The following is a 17,363-nucleotide window of genomic DNA, read 5'->3' as shown; positions in this document are numbered from 1 at the left end:
TTTTGCTAAAAGGTGTGTCTATGGAAACAACAATCCACACACTATCCTGGACAATGTGATGGCCAACCTGAAAAACCTCAAAGAGCCAAAGATCCATACAAAACATTCTACTTCTTATCTTTCCTTCATTTTACCTTTCCTACCCTATTACAAAAGAAATGCACAGATTTTAAAACGAGAAAAATCCAGTCTTCATACAGTGTCAGAGTTGACCTTAAAATTACTTGAAAATCAAACTAGCATGATTTCTTATCCCCCACACTCTCTTTTGGTCCACAAAACAAAAATAACAAGAAACCCACCAACCTTAGGCCAAAACGAGAAGGCAAATGTTCTTTCATGAAGGAGCTGGGCTACGGAAGGGTCTCCGTCCTCCATGTAGAACCCGTCTCGGGTTTCATCCCTAGCGGTGCTCATGGAAGCATTGCTTTCCTCATCAAAATTCTTCCCTCTAGAGACAGCTCCTGCTGAGAAATCAATTAATATACATTACTCACAACCAGGGAAAAGAAGTTTAGAAAGGACATGGTAAAAATTTGAATACCAATCAGCTCCATTTTACTGAGAACCTACTATACGGCTAGGATGGCATTAGGCATCTTACAGTCTTGTTGTTTAAAGCTGGTGATGGCCCCTTGATATAGACGCTGTTATTCTCATTTTACGGATGAAAAAGCAGACAGGCTTAGGTAGGTGACATCACTGTCATCGGACGTTGAGCATGTACATCTCAGAGGAGGTGGAATGACAACCAAGTCTCTGACTCAAGAGCCACTCCACACAACGTCCCTCCACACAGGAGAGAGGGCTGACGACTGGCCAGAGTACCGAGCCTCGGCTCCAGCAGAACAGTACAATAGGAGGCTTTATTTTTACTCTGTGTCAGGAACAGCAACCTAACCACGACTTACAAAGAAAACCAGTCATTTTCAGATTCTGCTTCTACCTTTACTTCTGATTTAAAACTAAAGTTAAGCATCATTTGCTTAAAAATAATTACCAGTGCTTTATTCAGTGAATGACTCTTCTCTTTCACATTAAATTGTCCAAATTAAAATCATTTGGAATTCTCAATACACTGCTACTATAAAGTTAACCACTATCCCTTTTTCTTTTTTAAGTTAGCCCCTATTATTCTGTTGGGTTTTTTTTTAAAGATTTTATTTACTTATCACAGAGAGAGAGAGAGAGAGAGAGAGAGAGAGATGGCACACGAGCAGGGGGGAGGGGCAGAGGGAGAAGCAGGTTCCCTGCTGGACAAGGAGCCCAATGTGGGACTCCATCCCACAACCCTGGGATCGTGACCTGAGCCGAAGGCAGACGCTTAACCGACTGAGCCACCCAGGCATCCCAAGTTAACTCCTATTCTTAATCGAGAAATTGTTACATGCCCATAACACTCGTCAGAGAGCTTAAGTTGTTCGAAATTCCATGTTCACGTGTGGCACGGGAGCAACACATACACCTAAGCACAACCTGAAGTTACCTATCCAGAGAACAAAATGTACACTAATTACTCTTAAAAAATAAACAAGAGCCCCTGTCATGTGACAGGGCCCGTCACAGCTGCCGCAGTGGAACGGGGAGGGGCCCGGATGGCGCAGCATTACCTTCAGGCTGGGAAGATTCCTCTGATTTATCATCATCCTCCAGCTTTTCTTCCTCGTCCTCTTCAGAACCTTTTTCTGAAATAGACTTGGGCCCTGTATCTGCACTGACCTCCATCCCTTTCAGTTCACTTTTTACAGAGCTGGCCTCGGCCTCGCATCCCTGCTTACTGTCCTTCTCCCCACCATCGGTCTCTTCCTCCTCCTCCTTCCCCTCGGCTTTCTCTTGGGCAGCTGCGCTTCCAGACTCCTCCACTTTGCCTTCACTCTGTCCTGTCGCCTTCTCCTCCTGAACGTGAGCAGATGAGAGGACGGCAGAAGTCTGGCAAAATCCGATGGCCAGTGGGGTCAGGGAGGACATGCTCCCTGCCCCTCTGTTCTGAGCAAAGTTTTTGTGTGCATCCAAGAAAGATAACTCGGGGTCATTGAGGATGTGATAATCCGTCCGACTAACCCCGTGCTTAGCAGCACCAACCAGCAAGTCTCGGTCATGCCTCCCACATTCCCACCACTCCGGCAAATCCAAACTCGGCTGGCAGAGCTTCAGCCTCTCCCCCAGCTGAGGGTGGTGAAGAACCTGCTCGCGGATCTTCCGCAGCAGCTCGATGCGGTAGAGAGTTCGGGAGGCGCGCTCTTCTGTGATTGGCTCGATCATGGAGGAGAGGTCAGGGGGTTCTGTAACATGAAAACAATGGTATTCACTTGGAAAAACCCTAAGTATGCTTTAAGTTGCTCACGCTCTATTTTTCACTGTAGTGGGCGGGCCTTTTACTATAGAGAACTTGTGTTACGAAGAGAACCTACCATCGTCTGGCTTGGCGGGCATTCGACACACTCGCCTACACATGGCCACAAAACAACTGAAGTATTTCTCCAAACTCTCATCAGACTTTTTGTCAAGTCTGGCAAAGGCTCGGAACTGGTTCCAGTCAAACTGCTGTTTCATGGGGTCAAAAATAACTCCAAAAGTAGATACCACGCGGTAAAAATCAGCCTCTTCTCTTCTCGTCCACCTATGAGCAAGGAGACATTAGCTTGAACCCTACTTGTGTACACAGGCTTAAAGCTTATTCATTCTTTTCCTCTTTTCCCCTAAACTCAGTGCACGGGACCTATTTTGGGGGTAAGAAGACAGAGTGCTTTCATGTACTGAGACCTTCTCTGATCACCGTCTGGAAGTGATTCCGGCCTCCGGCCGGCCAAGGACAAAAAAAAGAGGCCCATCCTAAGAGCTGAGTAAAACTCTGAAGAAACTCACTTTTGTCGTTTCTCAGATATTATAGCTTCCCTTTCCGCTTCTAGAGCTCTCACTTCCTCCCGGGGCCGTCGCCTCCGCCGGTCAGTCTTCATTAGAGCCTCCTGCCTCATTTGTTGCCTTTTATAGCTGCGCTGATAGGCAGTAATGAGCCGGCGCAGACGGGTAGTCAGGGTTGAGGTGCTGGGCCAGTAGAGTTGGCCTAACTCAGCAGTACTCTCGCTGGGCTTGCCTGGGGAAGTGGAAAAAAAAGATTTCTGAAATGTGTAGCTGCAATCTTGCAATACACAGGATTTTCCATCAAAACAAGATGACTCATTAACATTCAAATGACAGTGTGAGGAAGGGCATCTCAGTGCTCTCATGTTTAAAATATAAATAAAGAATCATATTAGTATGAAACTTAACAACTGTTTTCTTTTTTAACTCTTTAGGGGGGAGAAGCAAATTTACTTATCAGTTTTATGTAAAGAAACATACTTTATGCCATGAACTACAATATAAGGGTGCTCTCCTGTACTGTACTTAGAATAATAATCTTGAACCTAAAACATAATCACGTAATTGGTAGCTAACTATCTGACATTAGGGAAAAGGTACCGTTCTATAAACCTGCAATATTTCGGATACCCAGTAAATGCCCTACTCCGAGACACATTTCTGAAGACGCTTAAAAGTTTCCACTAGCTGGTATATAAATATATACGAATTATTTTAATCCCAAAAGTAGTTCTTTCATCAAAGAAAGTCAATGTAATGAAAAACCTACAATAAACAAGAATTAAAATTATTCACAAAAGGGATGAGTCAGTAGAGAAAAAAAAATGGTATTTTAAGATACCACTGTCATAAAGGAGCAAAAGTGCAGGTCCATGAATAATGTCTGTACAGCACACATTTGCCCTGCTCTTTGGGTTTTTTATGGAGCCTTACCTGTGGTGCGAATTTCCATGGATTCCTCTTTATCTTCTGGAGGAGAATTTGCAAATTCCTTGAAAGCAAAACAAGAAACAGGATTATTTTAATTTGGGGCTTCATTTTGCATTACCTTTCAAAGAAACGGCCATTATCTATAAAGTTTAACAAGTCTTATATGGGCATATGATATTTTAATGCTGCTGTAAAAGTCAGTATACTCAAGTTCTTACATCTATTTCATCCTTGAATGGCGTCCTGGTTGGTTTATATTCTGGGTCCTCATCTTCTCTATCAAATTCTCCCCTGCGTTAAAATTGTTAAAAAAAAAAAAAAAAGTTTAAATTGCACAAATAAGCAAGAGACTGGGGGGCTGGGGGATGCTTGGGAACAACTAATCCTCTGCCTGATGCTACTTTTAATTCTGGGTTTGACATCAAAGGCAACCCAATCAATATTTAAATCACGCAGTCACGGGGTAAGGGGCGGGTGGGTGGGCGGAAGTGTCACCACTTGGAAAAAACAAACAAGTTTCAGATGATCTAGATAATATATTGCGTTTAAATAATCATTATGATACATAAACAGACTACTCTGGGAAACATCACCGAAGTTGAAATCAGATCAGTGGAGTGCACAGCGCAGTGGAAGGACCGAACCCTGCCAATAGATGTGACACTGACATAAAGTTTATTACAATCTTTAAATGTCCTTCTTACCCATCACCGCCATCTGCTAGCATGTCTGTTCCTCTTTGCTCGGCAGCTATGGCCTTGGCATCGGGCATACCAACGCGTTCCAGGAAGCACAGCGCGGGGTCGGCTCTCATGGAGTTGTACTTCTCGTAGCCTGTGCCATCCCCAGCAGCCCACAGAGGACACACGCAGAAACAGCAAAAGGGCCGTCACTCACAAAGTCACAGCACTGCCACAATACACCAGGCTCAGCTCTCAACCCAGACGACCACTTAGGAACCCTTCTTTCCATAAACCACTCTAGACAATGCTCATGATGTGGCAGGTTTTGGGGGAGGGGGTCATGTTATAGTTCAGGGGGGTATCCGAATGACCACGGACATGAGCAGAGAAACAGGTTCAAACTAACTGCAAGACGCCTGGGGAGATTTCCGACCCTATTTTCCCCAAGAGCTAATTTTCCTGGACATTTAAAAGGCTTCCTTATGCTCCTTCATGACCTCTGCGGGCCACGCTGTGCCCACCCCGTCCTCCCAAGAGCGGCTACAGTCCTGCAGGAAAGTCGAGCCACTGGCTGAAAATCCCTGTCTACGTAAGGCCAGCGAACCTGTCTTATTAGGTTTAGGACGATGCATGTCAGTAAGATGACACTGTTCCCTCTATGGTTTTCAAACCGCAATTTGCTTTTTGACTGCCCAAGTTGACTAGATGGAAAATGGCAGATCCCAACAGTGCACTGCGGGAAAATGATTTTGAGGCTGAGCTCACAAAACGCGGCTGCAGTACGTAGGCAGAACAGCACAATTCAATTAGGATGTGTACTACAACACACCGCTCCTAACTGCTGTAGAGCCGCAAGCCAAACTGTAATCATGAAAGGTTTTATAAGCCATCATTCTCCCCTTTAGTCAGGCCGGGCTGCTGAGAATACCTCCGCGACCTCCAGAGAATTGGGATTATAATCAGGAATCGCTCACTGTATATATCATGCCAGTTCTGCATCCCCAGCCTTTCAAAGTTAACAAGGCTGCATCCACTCAGGGGAGCCGTGAGTTCTCAGCACTGACATTTGTGAAATATTGCTTGGAACAAAGCCCAGGAGGCACTTGTACAGATTAATAGCAGAGGTTAAGCCCACCGTCCACTCTGACACGAGTTGGCAGAGCCAGCGAGGGGAGCCACGCTAGAAGCAAAGTTTAGGGAGAGCTATAGGACAACTTGGCTATTATTAAAACAAATATGGTTTTGGTTTTATTTACAGCCAAGAAAGAAATGTTTTCTTCTCAAATACTCAACAAACATTCAAAAACAGCATCTGATATTTACAGTTCATATTAGATTTTTAGTACAGGAAAATGATAGAAGCCAAGAGTCCTCTGGAACTATCCTCATTAATATTATGACTTTGGAAAAGAGGATGGAAAGAGCGCTGACAACGAAGCCACACAGTCAAGATGTGGTCAGACGGAAACATCACTTACCGTGTTTGAACACTCCAATGAGGAGGGACTTATCTGCTTCCTTATCCCACCAGTCTGTGGGGACTTCAGCATGGAAGGGCTCAGGGATCCACACGTCAGCTTCACTACAAAGACACCAGTCACACGGTATTCAGAACACACGCTCACGTTACAGGAAGAATCCCCAGGAACCACAGACAGGATGTGCAGGCTAGCAGGCCCCCTCCCGCTACACGCATCCGAGCACCATGGGGAGCACTGAGCGAAGGCTGAAGGGAAGGGTGCGAGCCAGTCGCTTTCTACCATAGTCGGAAGTGGACTTCATCACACAGGGTCCCATTTTAAATGTCAGAATGCCAGGAACGTAGTTCCCACCTTTTCCATGGAACACAGACATGCGAACACGCTTTCCCCGATTCCCTCCGCATCCCCATGCACACAGGGTGAAAATTCCATTCCAGGTGCAAACTAGGAGATACGCCACTAATGGTTTAGGAAGGTTCCGGAACACACTCGGCAGGGTCTTCGGGCTGCCTGGGTCACTACAGGGAGGTATGGAGTGGCATGCACTTGCACTAACCTTGAGTCAGCACCCTCTAGAATCTTATCCGCCTGGTCTCCTATAACTTCTTGTCTTAGGTAGTATAGCATGCGGACACGCAGCAGGACCCTGGAGAGGAAGACAGAGGGGGGAAAAAGTTCTTAACTTCAGGACTGTTTGCCAACAGTGGCTTTTGGCAGCTGCTGCTGTTCATCCATCATCCTGCCAAGGCTGATTAGCCATGCTGTATGGTAGGCTTGAAGCGTGACAGATGGTGGCACATAATCACCTCTGTGTGGTGCTTTCTGCTGGCTTCCAACAGGCCTGCCTGGCAACCGCTCGCGCTGCACGGAGAGGGACCGAGCACGGCCCAGCCCAGGCGCACTTCATTTAGTCCTACCTAGTGCAGCTTGTGAAGTTTAGACACGTACCCTACCATTGCCTCTGAAGTATTGAAGCAAGTTTGTAAACAACTGAGCAGATGGCTTTCAGTAACTGTTCTGCTTCATTATCTCATAAAATTTCCTCAGCTGCTGCCTTAATACCATTTTTGGAAGCACATCAGAAGTTGTAGGAATAAACGAGATATAAAATCTGGTTTTACTACCTTACAATAAACCCTCAATATGGAATGTCAGGTTTTTCAGATTATACAACTTTGCTTCCGAGAAAGGAAGATGGTGATGGGGGTGGGGTCAGGGGTGGGTCTTCACAGGTCTCCCTTAAGGAGTATTAAACACTATTTATTCCTTCTAGTTCATATTACCTGGAAGCCTAGGTTGTAGCTTAAAAAATAACAAAATGACACAAAGGAGGCTAAAATGGGGCCAATTCATTGCCATTCCTTGCCATTTTCAAGGAATCAAGTTTCTAAAAATCCATGGAATTCTAGGAACCAGATTTTTTCTAGGACCCAGATTAATTCTTTTGGTAAAGCCCACCTGGAAAATCTCAAAGGCCCGTGTCTACTCTGAGGCTAGCATCTCCCGCTGGACGGCCTCCAGTGTGCACTCAGGACTGACTATTGAAGACTCACCCTGTCGGCCGTGAGTAGATGATAATTCTAACTGCTATTTCTGTAGCTGGGTCATCCTATCACACACTTACAGGATGGTTTACAGTTGACGTATCACATCTGCGTGTACTAGCTCATCGGATCATCACAATGATCCCGTGGTGAAGTGGGGCGCGTTATAACCCCCACTTTACAAATGTGAAAACTGAGGGTGACAGAAGACCAGGGACATAGCCGAGGTCACAGAGTTGTGCTGAGCAGGGACAACTGGATTAGGCCTTCTGACTCCAGCACCTCACAATGTCTCTCAGGACGTGGCAAGGGTCCTTGAAAAAGGACTTGTCAAAAGGAGGACAAAGGACAGCTTCCTCAAAACAGACTACTCCCACATACACTAACAGGTACCCCACAATACGCCTGCCTCTCCATCCGGTATCTGCTTTGGAGTAACATGTGTTCTAGATGGACAGTCTGAGGCTGTCAATTTCGAGTAAGCATCAATGTAAGCAATTATCATGAGTATTTCGTTTTAGTTTTTTAAGATTTTTCTTTTGATAAGATTAAAAATTGTCTGTGCCACACAGAACTGGCAAAACAAAACTAACAGTCTGGGCCTCCATGGCAGGCACCTTGTTTCTTCTCTGCTTAGGCAAGAATTCACCGGCCAGGATCTCCTTATAGAGGATGTTCAGAAAAGGGTAGTTCCAAAGGAAATACCCTCCATCTTCAGCTGGATACTCTTTTTTTAACCAAAACAGCACAGTGGCAATGATCTGAATGGTTTCTCTCCCTTTTTGATAGAAGATACAGTTTTCTTCTTTGGGAGGAATTTTAGTTATGTGGAGAGTTTCATGAATTAACTGTGAATATCACCTTTCTTCTAGAGGAAAAAATTCAAACCAGTGCAACTGGCAAGCTCAGTGGTACTAGGAGGATAACACAGTAGATGGGAGGTGGGCTCTCACCTTAAAGAGTTTGCACTTGCTAAGTCTGACAGACCAGACTCGTTAGTAGTCTGTGACCTCACTCACATCTGACTGGCTATCTCACTATGACCATCTTCTGGACCTGCATCCAGTTCAGGGCCACATACAGCACTGGACTGCCCTGCCTCTTCATCTCCTTTAACCTAAGACAGTTCCCTTGTCTTTGTGTCTTGAAACTTTTGAAGAGAACCGGCTAGCTATCTTCTAGGAGGTTCCTTGATTTGGGTTTCATTTTCTCATCAACATTTCCCCACCTTAGATCCTGAGAAGTCTCAGGGCATGACCCACCAGGAAGAAGAAATGGACCACTTGTCTATCCCAGAAAGGAGATGGCAAGCCTTGCCAGTCTTCTCCTGAGACCACGGGGAAGAGCACACTAGCACCATCTCACATACTAACCAGGGAGGGTACTCATGGAGTCCGCTACTGGTATGAGAATGGGAAATTAAAAACTCCCACCCCCATCACTCTAGGATCCAGGCACAGGAGCCACTGTTCCCACACCAAACCATCCCACTTCTGGTTTGACTCCAGAACCCAGAAGGCTATTGACCCAAAGAGTTCACATAAACCAGAGGAAACATAAGTTTTCTGACAGCTGTTCAGTGGGACGGGAGTTTAGGGAGAACTATTACGCCACAGTAGTAACAACAGACAGTTTCCGAGGCACCAAAATGGTTTGAGGTAATGGTTTTTCACAGACTCAAAAAGGAAAAAAATTTGTCAGTCAAAATCTAGTGATAACGATTAAAGGTGGGCCCCGAAGGCACTTCCATGTTTGAAAAGGGATGAGAACCCTTCATCCCTGCCAGCCAGGAGTTGCTTCACGTGACGCTTGGGATGACCCCGTGGGGCCGGCAGGCTCCACGGTGGGGGGGGTCCCGGAGAGCGAGGGCACTGCCCTCCTCTGTTCCGGACTTCCGCCCTGGCTCTGCTCCCAAACTAGTCGGGACCGTAAGTGCCGGAGTCTCCACTTCCCTGTCAGGCAAAGAGGGATAAAAGAGCACTACTTGTCTCAGGTCACACAGATCGCGCACGTGGAGGGCTGGGCACGCCGCCAGGGAGTATGTGCTCAGATTTTTGTTCCTCCTTTTTAGGAGAGATACATATTTGTTTATAACCTGCTTCATCCAGCTGAGGTCCTGCTGCGGAGCTCTAGGTGGTTAACAAGGCAAGGGAGCCTTGAAGAGGCTGAGGACCTTGCCCAAGGCCCCACAAAGCTACAAGTGCTGGAGCTGTTCGGTGCTGGCTGGACGGATTCTCAGAAATGCATGCTCATGGCCATGGAACAAGAATCGCCATGTACAGATGCTAGTTTCGTACGAAGATAGTGAATAGAGCTCCCACCAATGAAATAAACACAGATTTAATGTTCTTCAATTACACATGATCAAGTTCTGGACATAAAGATAAGGAATGGGATTCTAAGCTCACAGGTAAGAAAAAAGGACCCAGACATCGAGGTACTATTAAGCAAAAAATTCCCTGTAAACTCCCTGGTCCCTTCACTGGAAGCAGTCAGCTGAAGGCGGGGTCAAACAGGGCAAACAGTAATTCTCTAACACATCTTGGTTACAACTTAGTTATCTGCAATATTTACAGCAGCATCGCTCACAACAGCCAAAAAGGTGTCCATCAGCCCACGTCCCCGTCAACTGATGAACGGATAAACAAAACGTGGCATACATGTACAATGCAGTATTATTCAGCCATGAAAAGGAATAAAATTCTGGCACGGGCTACAAAACGGATGAACCTTGAAAACATTACGCTATGCAATAAGCCAGCCATCACAGATATTCTAGGATTCCACTTAGGAGGTACCTAGAATGGGCAAATTCCTAGAGACAGAAAGTAGAACGCACCTGCAGGGACCTGTGGCAGGGAGGGAGGAGGGCAGTGACTGTCTCAAAGACACAGAGGTTACACTGGGGTCAGTGAAAAGGTCTGGGGGACAGGCAGTGCTGATGGGTACACAGCATTCTGAACGTAATTAAAGCTGAGTTGTCTACCTAACAAATGGTTAAGATGGGAAGACCATGTTATGTATCTACCATGCCAAAAAAAAAAAAAAGACAAACCAATCCACCATCTGAAGGTGTGCCGTCGTGTGGCCCAGCACCATTGTTTGCAGAAAAAACGGTAAAGGTGCAGGAAGCCGGGAGGCAGAGTGTCACAGCCAGTCATGCAGACCCTCTCAAAACGTACTTGTTACAGTGATGCTTCAGGTGCTTCTTGTAGCTGTCCTCCTGGAACAGGGCGTCCGGGTTGCAGCCCGCCAGCCAGTCGGCATCCTGCACCACGGGATGTGTGCTCTGGGCTTTCACCTTCTTCCCTTTCCTGCCCCTTGGCACTGGGGCAGATAAACCTAGAATCGGAGCAATGATAACAATAGTCAGAGAAGCTTTCTATAATCCCAATTACAATGTTGGACTCAGTGCAATGCATGTGGCAGGGAGACATAGGGTCTTGGTGTTGTGAGGGTCCGAGGTGGCTCTCTGAGAGCCTGCGGTACAGAAAGCATGACGCGGACCTACCAGAGTGATTGACCAAGGCTCGTGTCTGGCCGTCCGCCGTGGGTGTGATCAAGTCCCAGATGAAGCTTTTGATATTCTCATCCCCCTTGTAATGATTGAGACAGTACACGAGGATGGTTCTGCAGATGGTCTCTACGTCCTGCTCAGTGAGCTGGCGCTTGTAGCGGCCATGGGAGAGGATATCTGTCCACCGTCCCCAGCTGCAAAGCAAACGTTCAGCATGTAGATGGTACCTTTCGTTTTAGACCTGGGGCTTTCCTTCCACAGTCCGGTAGCAGTGTTAGGAATTCCTGGCTCGAAACTAGCAGTATCTGACATCAGGGGGCAGGAAAGCACTTTGGAGCGCAGGAGTCAAAAACACTCGTTACAGAGCAGGGCCTGAGCTCGCGCCGCCTCGGTGCTGGGTTGAACCATCACGGAGGTAATGCCCACGGGCCTGACACAGGCTCTCTCAGTCAGATTCCGGCAGGGCCACAACTCTGGGGGGAAAGGATGCCGGGACCGGGACACCTCGCACTCTGCGTCACCCTGTCATGGCTGGCACGTTTCAATGCCGACCAGCTATTTGAGACACACGGTGACCTGAGGGGGTGTGGCTGCTCCCACACCTGGGACCCAATGCTGAGGAGGAATGGTCCTATTTCAATCTACCTCAGTGGGATGCCATGGTAACGAAGGAAGGCTTGTGAACAGGTTCGAGTTTCCTTTCAACCCAGGGAGTGCTAATTCCCCAGTACAAGAACATTCACGGGCAGTGTGTTTCGAGAACTCTGAGGCCCTCGTGTAAACCGCACATGGTACACAACAGACAGCACACTGTTGACCCTGAATAGACTGTTCGGGGCTATAATCCCAGTTAGACACAGCACTGTGCTCCCCGATCAGGGTGTTGTGGTGTGAGAGCATACAACAGCCGGGCAGATCCTGTCCGTGCCTCGTCTCCCCTGAGGCTGCCGTGCAGGATGGAAGCCAGCCACTCCCTTGCCTTCTTCAAGGACTGAGGGCTGCTCACAGCAGGGAGGCCACGGCAGGAGAGGCACAGGGCCCGCCCCAGCAGGCCAGGAGATGTGTCCTGGCTGGTCCTCTCTGGCTTCTGTGAACTCACAGTTCCTCAAACTGCAGGGCCAACCCTCACCTCCAGGCCTTCGGACACACTGCCCTCTCTGCACGAACTCTCTCCTCCCTGCCCAGCGTCCAACTCTCTCTTCTACCCACGCTAAGCCATGATGTCCACCCATCAAGTCATGTTGCTGTCTGTGGAATCCCTTCTTGTATAACCCTAAGCCTCAGAAATAGGGAGATGATACCAGAGCTATCTTACAGGAGAGAGACATGCTTCTACCCTCCATCTCCAGTCTTCCCAGACATAACACCATTACAGTTTCCTGCCATTTCTGTTTGTCCACCTGCCTTGAAAAGGGGGCCGTGATTGTCCTGCTCACAGGTGCATGCCCAGTCTCTGAGGATCCTAGCACGGTGCCCAGCTTCTGATAGGTATTTCCTACACAGTGATGCCTAGGGGAGGAAGGAAGGCCCTTCCTCAAAGACATGGTGCTCCACGCACACGTCTTAGCTTTAGGAATTATCAAGATACTCCGTTTCTAAAGTCACCAGCAAAATTCTCAACTCTGATCACTGGGCTGAAACATGCAGGCAGGTGCAAGGAACAAAGGGCTCAGGTGTCTGTCCACTATGTAAGAATATAGGAAAGAGCGTCCAGCGTCTGCCCACGACCTAAGAACACAGGAAAGAGTGTCTAGCTTGCAGACAATTAGCTTGAGTTACAGAATGGACTTCAGTTGAACTTCATTGATTCTGTATGAAATCACTGATCTGGCACTCACTGTGGGTCTGCTGGCACTGCAGTCCTCCCTGAGGGCATGGAGAGGAGAGTCCTGAGCTTCATGGAGCTCTACATGGGGCTCCCGCAGGAGAAGCCTGCTACTCAAGAGTCCTAAACCAACACGATGAGTGTGATGAACGTGCAAGCCAGACTCTGGCGCAGGGTGCCTGGGGATGCAGGTGCTGGAGGTCAGCGACAGGGGCTGTGGGCAGATCAAGTCTGTGGGCTGGGTGTGCGGGGGTAGGGGGGCTGCTGCTCTAGGCCGTGGAAGAACTTGTAGAAAGACAGATGAGACACGAGACAGAGCACGGCACACTGAAGGAGATGGAGTGGTCTGTCCCAACAGAAGCTGGGGCTACCCACAGAAAGGACTGACAAGACAGACAAGAGCCAGACCAGAGAGCCCTGTATGCCATGCTAACAGAAGATGCGTGTTCATTCTGAAACTCATGACAATCTGCGGGAAGAAATCATCAAAAGCAGGATGTCATCAGATCTACAGAAATACCGCTTTGGTGGTAGCTTTTTTTTATTTGAATGGAACTTGCCTGGAGGCCCATAAGATGCCAGAGAATTCTTATTTGCAGATTCAGATATTTCGTGAGCACCCTGCCATCATTCCGAGCACTGTGTGATGAGGGCTCTTCGGAGATGAACGTGATGTGGACCCTGCCTTTCAGAGACACGTTGTCCAGCAGGAAAAGTACAACACGTTCAGAGTTGAAATAACCATCCATTTATGTTCCAGATGAGTTAGAAGAGCTTTATAACTGAGATGATTGCCTTTAACAAGTTTTCATAGCAGAGAAATACTAAAAGACTACCACAGTCTCAAATTTTATGCGAAGCTAAAGTAGGAAAAGATTCTGTAATTTTGAGATGTGGTTCTGAGTTATTAGTCACCAAAAGGTAAATGTGGATCTGACATAATTCTAAGGGACAAACTCGTGCTCCTTCAAATGCACAAGGACATGAAGCAAACCCTGAACCAAACCACCCTGGATCCTGTCACAGTGGCTGCTCGGTCACGTGCCTGAGTGCACGATGGGGCATCACAGAAATCCCAACCCAGATACACTTTCTCACACTGATTAGAATTTCGTCTTTAAAATAAAATTCCATTTTTCACACAAGCCTGACTTACCCATAAACGAGCAGATTCTTCTCAACTCTAAAGCACTCGCTCCGTGCGTAGCCCTGTGACCTGTCCTGAGGCCGCCGCGGCTTTGTGCAAGGCTTCTCTTCGGAATCACTTTCCAAGTCTGAGAATTCCATCAGCTCGTCTTCTTTCACTGCACTGTAGAGCCTGGTTTGCTTCCTCACTCTCGGAGTGTCAATAACCAGGTTGTTCTAGAACAGACAGCAGATACATTTGAAACTTCTTTAAAAAAAAAAAAAATCCCTTGGGTTACATTAGGTAGAGTTTGAATGGGACCTCTCACTCACCCTCCCATTTAAGGCATCAATATCCAATTCAGCCTTCTTTGCCCACTTTTGCCAGAAATTTGGATCATCCAAGGAAATATCTGTCCTATTTCCAGATGCAACAAAACTGGCCTAAAGGGGAGAAAATATGCATTACTTTGAGATGCTCTTCTCAGAGGCAAAATGCAAAGCAGCTTTCATTTACTCATTCAGCCAAGCACGTATGCATTCCTGCACTGTGAACCAGATGCTGCAGTCGGTGGGCTGGGACGAAAGACCATCCCCAGGCAGCTCTCTGTCCAGGGGTTTAAACAGATCAGGAAGCAAAAGATGACACTGCGGTGTAATCAGCAATGGTGACAATGGTACATACAGGTCCACCTAATCTACAGAGGAGGGATCTAGCCAGGTTCACAAGGGGGTGCAGGAAGGGCATTGCTGGGAAAAGGCTCCCCAGAATATAACGTCTGGCCCTGACTGTTAAAAACTCTGAGAACAGGAAAGTATGTGGACACGCTCACAACAGAGCATGTGTGAAGGCTCGGAAGAGAAGAGAGGCAACTGTGCCATGTCACTGGTGATAAGCGTGGTCAGGGGAGAGTAGTTAAAGGTCAGGTTGGTGAGGCAGGCAGAAACCAGGTCACGCAGGGCCCTGCACGTCCTGTTAATGGGGTCGGAACTCTATCCTGAGGTAGCCACGAACTCTTTCAAAATAGAAATAATCTCAGGATGGTCACAGTCCTCTCCAAAGCCACCTGTTGGAGAAACCATACTGGTGTCCCAGGACACGGGAAGGTAGAACTGCAGTGTTTAGAGAGGAAGCCGTGAAGACTGAAAATGGCTCCAGCGGAAGTGGAGAAAAGCAGACGGTCTAGAAATATATTCTTTAAAAAGTAAAGTGGAAGGAGTTAGAACCAAGGTGGATGTGAAGCACGGAGGAGGAGGAGGAGGAAGCCAAGAAAAGCCTCAGCAGCCAAGCTGGGCATCTGAATGGCAGCAGTCAGGTGAACCCCGGGGCGCGAGCATGTGCACGCACATGGAGCCAGAGGGACAGGGATGACAAATGTGGTTGTGCACTCACTGAATGTGAAGTGCCTCTAAGGACAGAGAACAGAACCTGGAAAGAGGCTGAAAGACGTGAGAGAGAAGGTGCTGGGGCACAGAGCCCAGAGGAGGAAGCCTCTGGAGACTGAGGAGCAGGGGACAACCAGATGTCCACAAGCAAAGGGAAGGAGACGGACCCCATCTCACAGCACATACAAAAATTCATTCAAAATGACCACAGACCTAAATGTAAGAGTGAAAAATTATAAAACCCATAGAAGATAACATGAGCAAATCTATATGACCTTAGGTTAGATGACAATGTTGGACAACATATCAAAAGCATGAACAATAGAAGGAAAAAAAAATGGATAAACTGGACTTCACTGAAACTTTTTTAAGATTTTATTTATTTGAGAGAGAGACAGAGAGACAGAAAGCACACACAAACAAGCATGGGGAGCAGCAGGCCGAGGCAGAGGGAGACGCAGACCCTGCTGAGAAGAAGTCCCATGCAGGACTTAATGGTGACCTGAGTCAAAGGGAGATGCTTGACTGACTGAGCCAGCCAGGCACCCAGGGCTTCACTGAAATTAAACACCGTTAAGAAAAGACTAGGAGAAAACACTTGCAAATTATTTTATCTAAGAAGAAACTTTTATCCAGAATATATAAAGAATTCTTAATATTCAGTAATAAAAGCCAAGTAACTCAAAAGATGAACAAAAGATGTGAAGAGACATTTTCCCCAAAATGATATACTTATTGGCCAACAAGCACATGAAAAGATGCTCAACAGTATCCGAAAATGTAGATCAAACAAGAGTGGGATACTTGTTCACATTCCCAAATATGGCTATAATAATCAAAAGTCAATCAAAAAGAAAATAAAAAGTATTGGTGAGGATATGGAGAAACCAGAGCCCTAAAAATCACTGCTGGTATAAAGAGAAAACAGTACAGTCACTAGAGCACAGTCTGTCAGTTCCTCGAAGGGTTAAACATGGAGCATATATTTGACCCAGCAATTCTATTTACGGTCTATATGTAAGAGAAATGAAAACATACGTCCACATAAAAACCTGTCCATAAATGTTTGTAACATTCATAATAACCCCAAAGTGGAGACAGCCCCAAATCATTATCAACTAGTGAATGGATACACAACCCCAATGCCCACTCCTAACTGCTAGAAGAGGTACCCTATGTAATAGGAATGATGTTCAGCGAAAAAGGGGAAGGAATTATTGACACATGCTGGGACATGGGTGAGTCTCAAAGCTACTATGCTAACGTGAAGGGAGCCAGAAACAAAAGACCACGTGTTGTGGGATTCCATTTTATGAAATGTCCGGAGTAGGCAAATCCATAGAGACGGAAAGTAGATTAGAGGCTGCCAAGGACTTGGGGGGGAGGAGGGGTGCAGGAGGGGAGGACAGAGAGGCTGACTGCTAATGGGCAAGAGGTTCTGGAGTGATGGAAATGCTCTGAACTTAGATGTGGTGATGGGGGCACAAATCTGCAAATCTGGTGAAGGCACTGAACTGTACACTTGATATTGGTGAATTGTATGGCAAGTAAGTAACATTTCAATAAAGCTGTTAAAAATCAAGGTATAAAGAGGGCCTGGGTGTGGATGGGTGGAACCACGTGCAGGGAAAGCCTCAGAAGGCACTCTCACTCAAGCAGTGGGAAGGGAAGCTGGGTGGTGACCTTCACCAGGGCTGGTCTGAAAGAGGGATGGGGGGACGGGGTGGGGGGCAAGCTGGAAGCTAAAAAAACAATCAGAAAGAGAGGCAGTGGGGACAGCTCGTACAAACGCCACTCCATGCGGATTTTAGCTACAAAAGAAGGGTTATGGCGTTGAAGCTGGAGGGCAAAACAGATGAGAGGCTTTTTTTTACGAAGACAGGAATGACTCAACTGTTCTTACAGGCTCCGTCAGGAATCAGGATCTCAGGAAGCAAGATGATGTCAGAGCAGGAGCTCCAGAGTGGACAGGGTGGGGCCAAGGACACAGGAAGCAGATATGAGGCCAAG

The 17,363-nt window shown here is 47.0% G+C and overlaps 1 protein-coding gene across 7 annotated transcripts in view; it reads right to left on the bottom strand.

The window, feature by feature from the left end:
• CHD7 (chromodomain helicase DNA binding protein 7) overlaps window positions 1–17,363 on the bottom strand; it is a 188,535-nt gene that overhangs the window by 11,906 nt on the left and 159,266 nt on the right. For 6 of the 7 annotated variants that reach the window (XM_032316781.1, XM_032316780.1, XM_032316782.1 and 3 more), the window contains 13 exons: window positions 14,301–14,411; window positions 13,999–14,204; window positions 11,012–11,211; window positions 10,683–10,842; window positions 6,513–6,602; window positions 5,954–6,057; window positions 4,497–4,626; window positions 4,011–4,083; window positions 3,796–3,853; window positions 2,866–3,094; window positions 2,412–2,620; window positions 1,611–2,282; window positions 307–467 (listed from right to left, as the gene is read on the bottom strand). In XM_032316781.1, the coding sequence (XP_032172672.1) occupies window positions 307–467; window positions 1,611–2,282; window positions 2,412–2,620; window positions 2,866–3,094; window positions 3,796–3,853; window positions 4,011–4,083; window positions 4,497–4,626; window positions 5,954–6,057; window positions 6,513–6,602; window positions 10,683–10,842; window positions 11,012–11,211; window positions 13,999–14,204; window positions 14,301–14,411 (2,403 nt within the window). The remainder of the gene's footprint in view (window positions 1–306; window positions 468–1,610; window positions 2,283–2,411; window positions 2,621–2,865; window positions 3,095–3,795; window positions 3,854–4,010; window positions 4,084–4,496; window positions 4,627–5,953; window positions 6,058–6,512; window positions 6,603–10,682; window positions 10,843–11,011; window positions 11,212–13,998; window positions 14,205–14,300; window positions 14,412–17,363) is intronic. The other variant, XM_032316784.1, reaches the window with a different exon arrangement.

The sequence above is a fragment of the Mustela erminea genome, chromosome 16 (assembly GCF_009829155.1).
Source record: "Mustela erminea isolate mMusErm1 chromosome 16, mMusErm1.Pri, whole genome shotgun sequence".
NCBI lineage: Eukaryota > Metazoa > Chordata > Mammalia > Carnivora > Mustelidae > Mustela > Mustela erminea.
The sequence above is the reverse complement of the archived record's forward strand: the minus strand, read 5'-3'. Positions and strand labels throughout refer to the sequence as shown.